This window comes from Odocoileus virginianus, unplaced genomic scaffold (assembly GCF_023699985.2).
Source record: "Odocoileus virginianus isolate 20LAN1187 ecotype Illinois unplaced genomic scaffold, Ovbor_1.2 Unplaced_Scaffold_13, whole genome shotgun sequence".
Lineage (NCBI taxonomy): Eukaryota > Metazoa > Chordata > Mammalia > Artiodactyla > Cervidae > Odocoileus > Odocoileus virginianus.
The window spans coordinates 1,067,344-1,076,977 of NW_027224275.1; the positions used below are offsets into that span (position 1 = coordinate 1,067,344).

Below are 9,634 nucleotides of genomic sequence, written 5' to 3' on the forward strand. Positions count from 1 at the left end.
CTCAGGGCTCTGTGTCTGGGGACCCAGAGTCACCAGCTCACCACCCCCATGCACCTGCCTCCTGGCCTTGTTCACAGTCCCAGCCCATCTACCTGGCCAGAGGGCAAGACAGGTGGAAACTTGGGAGAGACAATAGGTGCTTGGGATGGGGCAGGGTTGGGGGGAATCCATTCCTTCACCTCCAGGGCTCCCTGGACTTGGTGTCCAAGAGGGGCCGGGGTTGGGGAAGCGAAAGTGAATGAGAGCCCTTGGGTGGCAACTCAAGAGGCCTGGATTTCTGGCTGCTGCCAGGAACAGAGACCCCCTCCATACACCCTCCCATCCCCCACCCCATGTGCCCACCTCTCCCAGCTGGTGAGACAAAGGACCTGGGATATGTTGAGTTCCAGCTTCTAGAAGAGCTGGAGGGGGTTTGAGGGCCAGCCCAATGGAGCAGGTTTATAGCTTTCCCCATCTGCACATACGCAGTAAACAATCCACCCATGAATACAAGAGACGTAGGAGAGGCGGGTTCTATCTCTGGGTTGGGGAGATTCCCTGGAGAAGGAAATGGCAACCCACTCCAGTATTCTCGCCTGGAGAATGCACCGACAGAGGAGCCTGGCGGGCTCCAGTCCATGGGGTCTCAAAGAGTCGGACACAACTGAGTACGCAGGAAAGGGAGGCATAGCTGGGGGGCCCAGCCCCTCTCCGAGGGCTGCCTGGGATGGCTTGCATGGCTCCTCTGCACAGAGCACAGGGCATGCACAGGGACACATGTCTGCACATGACTCTCAGAGTCTGCTGGGGTGCACACTAAGCCAATCATGGGACTTACCTCCATGCAGGCACTTGACGGGACAGAGGCTGTGGGGGAGGACAAGGGCTTTGTTAGCTGCACATGCCATGCTTTTTGACTGTTTCTGGAGGACGTAGTGAAGCAGGATTCATGTGATCTAATATCTTAAAAACACAGTGTGCTGGCTCGAAGTGGGAGTGCTAGGGGTAGTAAAGTTCCAAATGGACTGACTTTCCTGCGGGTTCTCCACAGAAGGGCAGGCCCCTATGAACAAGGTGAGGCCAGCCCTCCCTTCGGGAGGTCATTTGGCCAGAATTATTCCCTGGAGACCCTTGTGAGAGACCACCCCACCAGCCCTTCACTTCTGCTGGGTGCCACGTGAGGAAGACAATGGAAGGTTGCCCCGCCCCTCCAGCAGCTCCAATGAGTCCATCTCCTCTGCACTGGCCCAGCTTGTCCATGGGGAGGTTCAAGGTGCAGATGGGCTGGGCACCTGCTGGAGTGCTTTGGAGAGGCCAGGGCAGCTTGACAGGGAAATATCAGCAAGAGGGCAGATGTTCCAGGTGGACTAGGGCCGGAGGGCCAGGCAGACCATGCCAGCCCCCACAATAGGACTCCCGTGGAGTCCTGCAGAGGAGGCCAGCCTGGAGTGGACACCGCGCAGGCAGGCAGGGCCCAGATCAGTGAGTAGTCACTGAGAAGGCTCGAGGGGTGGCCACCTGGCCCGGGAGGTGTTTCTCCAGGGGCTGCCGCACTGTTTGTTTGCATCGTAGCCAAATTGCTCCCTAGGGTGAACCTTTGTTTCACAACATATTTTCAACCAGACTTTTTCTACAAACATGTCTGTGTCCGCTTGCACACATGCACACCGTGTCCCAGAGGGCAGGCCCGGCCCCGCCCTGCAGCACCTGCCTGCCTCTGAACACGGCCATGGCCTGACTGGAGCAGAAGCAAGGAGCACCTTCAGGAGGGCTGGAGAGGTGGGTGGGTGCCCCCCTGGTCCTCCCTGGGCCTTGTGGCCGGGCACTGCCTCGTCCCTATTCTGAGGGCTTTTCCTCGGGCACCCCAGTCCCACCCCTCTGCTCTGGGACCAGAGAGGGGATCTTCCAATGGTTTCTTTGTCAAATGCTCTTATCTCTGCTCTCAGCAGAGCCCAAGCTCCAGTGGTCATGTGCATGGGATGGCACGGCGCTAATAGGAGACCCACTCTACTCTCAGAGGTACCGAAAGCACCCGAGTCTCAGGAGGGGAGGAACCCCCCCTCACTGTATAGGGCCAATGGGGGCCAAAGAGGGGGTGGGGTGGAATCAGAGCAGGCTCTAGGACTCAATTTTCTTCCATCACCCTCCCTCCTCACTTACACACACTCTCTCTCTCTCACACACACACATGCGCGCACATTCGTGATGTTTATTTTATATCTAGTGACTAGCACACTCTCTCACCTTTAGAGATGGAGAAGCCTTGACTGACTTGGGGGCTGAGATAAGCTCTGTTGAGCCACTAAAACCAATAACAGTGTAATGATCCAGGTCCTTGACCGCAAGGAAATGTGTATTTAACCCTTGGTCCCAGAGAAAGGGCAGCAGTTCTTTTGATGGCCTCCTGGCCCCCAGCACGTTGGCCCTGAGGCCAGGCCCGAAGCAGTGACACTCCTGCCCTTTTAGGCCAAGTCCCAGTACCCTACTCAGCACCTTGTCCTGTATGTGAACATTTCAGAGCTGTGGACACAGAGGAGAAGGGTTCAAAGTCCCTCTATGTGATCTTGCATCCAGCCTCCAGAGCCGAGTTGGGGCTAGTCCCTGAGCGATCTGTTGGAGGCAGGCCAAGCCCTAGACCCTAGATGGGCTCAGGAGACAGGGATCTTAGACCCATCCCTGTCTCAGTCTTGCTGGATGACCCCAGGGCCATGTTTCCCTTCTTTGGGCTTCACTTTCTTCCTGTGCACATGGAAAAGTTTGTGGTACTATCCAGAAGATTTCTCTGACTAAGTCCCTGTAATGTCCAACCAGGACAAGCTGCTGCTGCAAAACCACATCCCCATAAGCATTTGCTGGCAGGAGTCCCACAGGAAGAGCTTTACCAAACTCTGCCCCTAAGAAGTGCCTCCCTACCTGGGCTGGCAATGGAGAGGCAGGAGGAGCCTGGGAAGGAGGAATCAAGGATTTTGTCAAGAGGGGCTGTCCCCACGCGAGTCCTGGATGCAAGAAACTCAGTCACCAGGGTTTGCTGCTATAACTGAACTTTTATTGAGAACATTCTATGTGCAGAGCCCTGAGCACACCATTGAAGAAAACAGGGAAGACATAGCCAAGCCCCTGCCAAAGGTGGAACAGAAGAGACACTGAGGGCCCAGAGGCAAGGTCTAGCTCCAAGATGATCACCATGGGTGCCTGACAGGGAAGGAGGAAGCACCTACCACTGCTGTTACTGTGGGGACCAGAAACCACCACTCTCTCCCTGCAAAGAGGCTGGATCTCAGCCCATTCTGACCTTCACGATTCTACACTTCCTCCACCTCCCAGCAGCTAGGGCTTCCCTCAGGCAGAGGTGGAAAATGGTCATGATGCTGTTGAAGGCTGCTGAAAGTTAGAAGGAGGATGGGCAGAGGTGGCTGAGGAAGAGAAGGGAAGAAGGGGAGGACTGAAGGGCTCTAGCTGCACAGCGGACTGGCAGGAAGCATCACTGGCGCATCCACAGCCAGAGGTTGGCGATGCAGGAAGACAGCAGCATGGTGAATAACAGCACCTCCCGTTGGCGCCAAGTGGCACTCTTGTCCTCCAGGTTGCGCAGACGCTCAGTGATCATGAACAGCTGCAGAGAGACCAGAGCTGGCTGGTGAACAAGGCTCTTCTAGGGAAGTACACAGCACACCAATGAGGGGAAAATATGACTTTAGACCAAGGGCCTCTGTTGCGCTTTGGGAGGAAAAGGGCCTCTGGGCAAGAAGCAGGCAGAGCAGCTGACCAGGGTCTGGGGGTGGGCCCAGTGGAACCCAGAAACTGGGTTGTCTGTGTTCTCAGTCCCTGCCACCTTGCCCCCACCATCACCAGTTCTTCCCATTGTCTGGAAGAAGCCAGCCCATCCCAGCTGTTCTGGTGGGAGCCAGGGAAGGGGATGGGGGCAGCAGCACCAAAATGAGGGCTTCGGGATGGGGTGACATGCAAGGCCAGAGACAGCCACCAGGGAAGACATCCCTCCTGCCCGTGCCCATGCCTGCTGGGGTCTCAAACCAAGGAGACCTGAACTTGGCCTGAATGAACATGACCCCTGGCTCAGACCTCTTGGCTTCACTCTCTATGAATAAACTTCTCTTATCCTCTGATGTCCCCTCTTCCTCTTCTTCTCCTCCCTTCTCCCTTCCCACATGTCAGGCAGAGAGATGGAGTTGAACCTTGGCCTCAAGATAGGCCACTGGAGACAAAAAGGCTGGGTGAAGGGGAAGCAAGCCTGACTTTGCTTCCACTGCTAGAAGGTAAATACGATTGGAGAGGCTGGGTATCCTCAAGGTGGGTGGCCCCACCCACCCAAGACACCATGATTCTGCCTCCCACCTTCAAGTGGGTCCCTGGCAATCAGACACTCACCTGTCTTCTCATGATCTCCATCTCCAGCTCATTGAGCTCTTCCAGACCAATATCAGCCAGTGTATTTAACTCTCGGCTGATGGGAGATGAAACACAGAGAGTCAGAGCCTCTGGTGGTCCAAGGAGAGCCATAAAGGCAGATGGGTAAGATTGTGGACTCCTCTGGACCATGAGTCTGTCTGCCTGGAGCTCTCCCCTTCTCTGGTCACAGGTCCTGAGGCCTGAGGGCTGGGAGCTGGCCCAGCTGTGGAATGTTAGGAGGCCCTAAATGGGCAAGGGGCCAGGGGGCTCTATAGCTGTGGTGAGGAGGCAACAGAGCCCCCATACTCCAAGCATGGCCAGCTGTTCACTGCTCCCTCCTGGGTAGTCTGCTTGCCAGCTCCCTGCGTCCCTGCCCAAAAAGCCCCGGCCTTTCTTTCCCACAGGGTCCATGGGATCCTTCTTACCGCTCATACCGGGACCTCACGCCCTGGGAGCCGCCAAGATTCTCCTGGGGTCGGGCACCGCCATGGCCTTGTTCTCCCATCACTCCAAATCCCCGCAGCTGTGGCCCCTAGGGAAAGGAACCATCAGTCGAAGTATCCTGCTTGGGCCCATACTTTGTCTGGGAGCATCAGTGCACCCCATTGGGAGTCACGTGGTGCCTGATCCTCTGGAATCAGAAGAGCTCCTGGGGCTCTCTAGGCAAGACTTCAAGAGTGAGTTGCCATTTCCTACTCCAGGCGATCTTCCTGACCCAGGGATCAAACCCACGTCTCCTGCATTGCAAGCAGTAAGATACTTCAAAAACAGAATTATAAGGACAGTGTGTGTCAGGAAGACTCCAAGACTGTAAAGACTTAGATGGAGACTCTCTCCTAGAACAATTTCCACGCCACCCCCTTGATTTTCTTATAGATTGGGATCAGAAGGAGAAAATACTTTTTGAGAGAGTTGAAGGCAAAATAAGGATGAGTGAGTAGGATGTGTTGTTTGTTTGTTTGTTTGTTTGAGATAAAATATTTTATTTTTAACATCAGTATCATAAGATTTAATTTAACAACATATGCAAGCCCGATGATAACTTGTGATCACCAATCATGTGACAGGTCTAACTGTCCAAAGGAGTTGTCTTTTTGCTCTTTTCAATTTTAGAAACTCACTACTTAGAGTTATATACATTGCAAAACATCAGATTTTTATTTACATTTGGTGGGGATTTTAAAAATCTATGAATTGCAGCAAGTCCAGCTTCCCTCTATCAATTATTTCCAAAAATGTTATTTTTATTTTCATATATATTTTAAGGCACACAACATCTTTTTTCCCAAATGAGCAGAGTAGTATTATGATTTTTTTGTTCTTTCATGTTGTGGTTCTCTCAGAGGCAGTAGCATTCCATTAACATTTTACTCAAAAATAAATAATGAATAAATATATAGAATTGATACTTTAATTCTAAATGTCTAAATTTACTTTCTAAAATCAAAATAAGGACTCTATTTTTTAAAGGTATATTCCTCTGGTCCTGACAGGCAACTCTAATTAATCTAGAGATTAATTAAATCCCCCTCAGTGCCCCCACCTTCTACATCAGAGTTAGAACATAAGCAGCTTGCCCACATCCAAGGTGAACATAGCTAACAGAATCAGCCACAGAACTACTAGACTTAAGTGATTTCATGAAACCATCAGGTTTCCCTCCTCCTCAAAATGGCCACCTTTTCCCCATATTTAATACAAGTGAAGAAGATATGGCAGAAAGTGAAGAAGAACTAAAGAGCCTCTTGATGAAAGTGAAAGAGGAGAGTAAAAAAGTTGGCTTAAAGCTCAACATTCAGAAAACTAAGATCATGGCATCTGGTCCCATCACTTCATGGCAAATAGATGGGGAAACAGTGGCTGACTTTATTTTTCTGGGCTCCAAAATCACTGCAGATGGTGATTGCAGCCATGAAATTAAAAGACGCTTACTCCTTGGAAGGGAAAGTTATGACCAACCTAGACAGCATATTAAAAAGCAGAGACATTACTTTGCCAGCAAAGGTCCATCTAGTCAAGGCTATGGTTTTTCCAGTAGTCGTGTATGGATGTGAGAGTTGGACTATAAAGAAAGCTGAGTGCAGAAGAATTGATGCTTTTGAACTGTGGCATTGGAGAAGACACTTGAGAGTCCCTTGGACTGCAAGGAGATCCAACCAGTCCATCCTAAAGGAGATCAGTCCTGGGTGTTCATTGGAAGGACTGATGTTGAAGCTGAAACTCCAATATTTTGGCCACCTGATGCGAAGAGCTGACTCATTTGAAAAGACCCTGATGTTGGGAAAGATTGAAGGCAGGAGGAGAAGGGGATGATAGAGGATGAGATGGCTGGATGGCATCACCAACTCAATGAGCATGAGTTTGAGTAAACTCCAGGAGTGGGTGATGGACAGGGAGGCCTGGCGTGCTGTGGTTCATGGGGTCGCAAAGAGTCGGACACGACTGAGCGACTGAACTGAACAGAACTGAATGCAACAACATGGACACCATTTTCTCTACAACATTCCCTCAAATGGTTAGTATAGTTTTAAAAATTTGTTACAATGGAACAAAATGTAACTCAGCTGATTTTCTAGAACATCAGGTCTCCCTGCCTCCCCAGTCAGTTTGCCTTCCCTCCACCTCCTATAACCTTTGCAACAGTATAACAACCATGTTTCTAAAACTGCCCCCATCTGCAGCAAAAGTAGCTTCCTTATCAGATGGGCTACAAAACATGAGACTCACATGATTTCCTGGAACATTCAGGTCTCCCTCCTCTCCTAAGGTGTTGCCTTTTCCCAGTAAATGTTGCAATGGTATAACAACTATGTTTCTAAAACTTTGTCACCCAAGGTGAATGTAGTTAAAAGGATTGGCTACAGAAGGATGACACTCAGGGATTCATGTGATTCTGGAGAAGAGTCAGGACTTTCTCTTCTCCAAAATGGTTGCCTTTCCCCAATATCCTTTGCAACAATATAGCTACCATTTTTTCTAGAATATTCCCTCACTTATATGGAATGTAACTTAAAGGATTGGCTACAAAATGCTCAGATTCAATTGACTGGATTTCCTAGTAGCCAGAGAGCATAGGCATTTCACTTGCCTTACCCTAGTCCCAGCCCTGAGATAGATATAGATACATGTATATCTATATTTATATATGCTTATATATATATATACAACCCTGAATATTCATTGGAAGGATGGTTGCTGAATCTATAGTACTTTGGCCATCTGATGCAAACAGCCAACTCACTGGAAAAGACCCTAATGTGGGAAAGATTAAAGGGAAAAGGAGAAGGGAGCAGCAGAGGATGAGATGGTTAGATCACTGACTCAATGGACATGAATTTGAGCAAACTCTGGGAGATAGTGGAGGACAGGGAAGCCTGGCATGCTGCAGTCCATGGGGATTGCAAAAAGTCAGACACAACTTAGAGACTAAACAGCAGCAATATATATATATATAATGATTTTTATACTTTTGCATATTTCTATATAGAAATATATATAGAGAGAAAGAAGTAGACATAACACATAGACGTATACAGATATACATATAGAGATTCAAATAAAGATATATTTACTCATTTATTAATAAAAGAAAGTAGATTTGTACTCCCCAAGCAATGTGTGTTTCAGACATTCTGGACCCTCAAGGTTGAACTAACAAAGAATGGCCATGATCTCTTACCAGAACTTGCTGCCCTCATTTGCCTGCCCAGTACACAGGAGCTTTGTCCCTCCCCCAAAGTCAACATCTGCCCTGCTTGACCTACCATCTCCATCCCAGAGCTGCTACAACTGTAGCAAACTCCCCCAAACTCAAGCTAGCCACTAAGTGCCATACAGTACCACCTTCTTGGACTGGTTTGCAGCCATATTCCAAACCACAGCAGAGCCAGCAGCCTTTGGATCCACCTTCTGTCGCCGCTGAGAAGCACCCAGCAACTGAGATATATGCTCCTTCATTTCTAGGGAGAAGAACAGAGGCCCAATGAACACCCATAGAGGCTATCCCAAGGCTTTATGGGCACAGAACACACGAAAAAAAAAGAGGTTCCCCCAACATCTTAGGAAGCACTCAACACTCATTCTCTGACATCTACTGGTCTCTACTAATCTCAGGTCTCAATTTCTTCATGCACTCAAAATATAGTAAGTGTTTACTGAGTGTCAAGCTCTGGGCTAGGTTCTTAAAGAGCAAGCGATGGCCAAGAAACAAGATCACAGCAATAAAAAATTGATTGTGTGTGTACAGAGAAAGTGGTGGCAGGAGGGGGGTGGGTTACAGGAAATAATCCATCAGTGCAAATCATGAGATGCATGCTCCCAAAACAATAAAAACAGGGTAACAAGACAGAAGGAAGGGGCTACTTCTAGAAAAGTCAGAAACAACATTGAGGCAGAGACCTAAAAGAGAATCTGTCCAGCCATAGAAAATCTGGGGAAAGAGGGAACACCTAGTGCAAAGGCTGTGAAGAAGAAAGAGTCTTGGGATGTTATAGGAGAGGCTTAAAGGCACTGTGGACTGGGTCAGCATGCCACAGCAGGAAGTATATTGAGGAGGTGACCTTATGTGGATCTTGTAGATCATGGTAATGAGCTTTACTCTAAAGGGCAGAAGAAGGTACTGGAAGGTTAGGAGAGAGAATTGCATTGAATGATCTTATAAATTGAGCCCACTGAGTGTTTTGCAATAAGACCCACTGGTTGCGTGCAATGGGGGGGGGGGGTGTTCATCCCACCTTCCCCCTCACATGCTACAAAAGGCTCACTTCATCAATCCCGTTACCCCACACACAGGTACCCACAAATACATGCAAAGACACATGTGTGCTTCTTCCGAGCCATACCTGTGCATTTTCTAACATACATACACAGGTGCAGACACCCAAGGGAAGAAACATTACAGGGGATCCTCACCTGCTGCCACTGAGCGCTCTTGGTTATCCTTAAAGCTTCCAAGAAGCAGGTCTTCATCCTTTGGCACTTGCATCTTTTCCTTGAGGTTAGGGACTGCTCCTGCCATCACCACCACTTGTAAGCAATGGCCAAGAATGCACAGGGACCAAGGCTCAGGGGAAGCTTGGGAAATCAGCTCTCTGACGAAGATATATCTGGACACGGGAGTGGAGCCAGACTCCCACTTTGAGTTCAAGCCTTGGACCCAGCACCTCCTGTTCCTGCTGTATCTTGCTGACTGGGTTCAAGATCTTCTTCTCTGCTACTCTGTAAGCAACTTAGGAGAAGTGATAGGCTC

General features: G+C 49.4%; 1 protein-coding gene across 1 annotated transcript; it reads right to left on the reverse strand.

Annotated features, from left to right (window-relative positions):
* Positions 1-3,003: 3,003 nt before the first annotated feature.
* Positions 3,004-9,634, reverse strand: FATE1 (fetal and adult testis expressed 1). The gene is made up of 5 exons (XM_020903121.1): positions 9,298-9,634; positions 8,230-8,345; positions 4,812-4,918; positions 4,366-4,441; positions 3,004-3,592 (listed from the first exon to the last, which is right to left on the reverse strand). The coding sequence occupies exons 1-5, from the start codon at positions 9,401-9,403 to the stop codon at positions 3,461-3,463; spliced, it is 537 nt and encodes a 178-aa protein (XP_020758780.1). The 5' UTR covers positions 9,404-9,634; the 3' UTR covers positions 3,004-3,460.

Coding starts and splice junctions, on each gene's coding strand:
- FATE1 (XM_020903121.1), bottom strand. CDS start 9,403: ATGGCAGGAGCAGTCCCTAACCTCAAGGAAAAGATGCAAGTGCCAAAG. Junction 8,346..9,297: donor AGAGCGCTCAGTGGCAGCAG/GTGAGGATCCCC, acceptor TCTTCTCCCTAG/AAATGAAGGAGCATATATCT. Junction 4,919..8,229: donor CTGCAAACCAGTCCAAGAAG/GTGGTACTGTAT, acceptor TCCTTTCCCTAG/GGGCCACAGCTGCGGGGATT.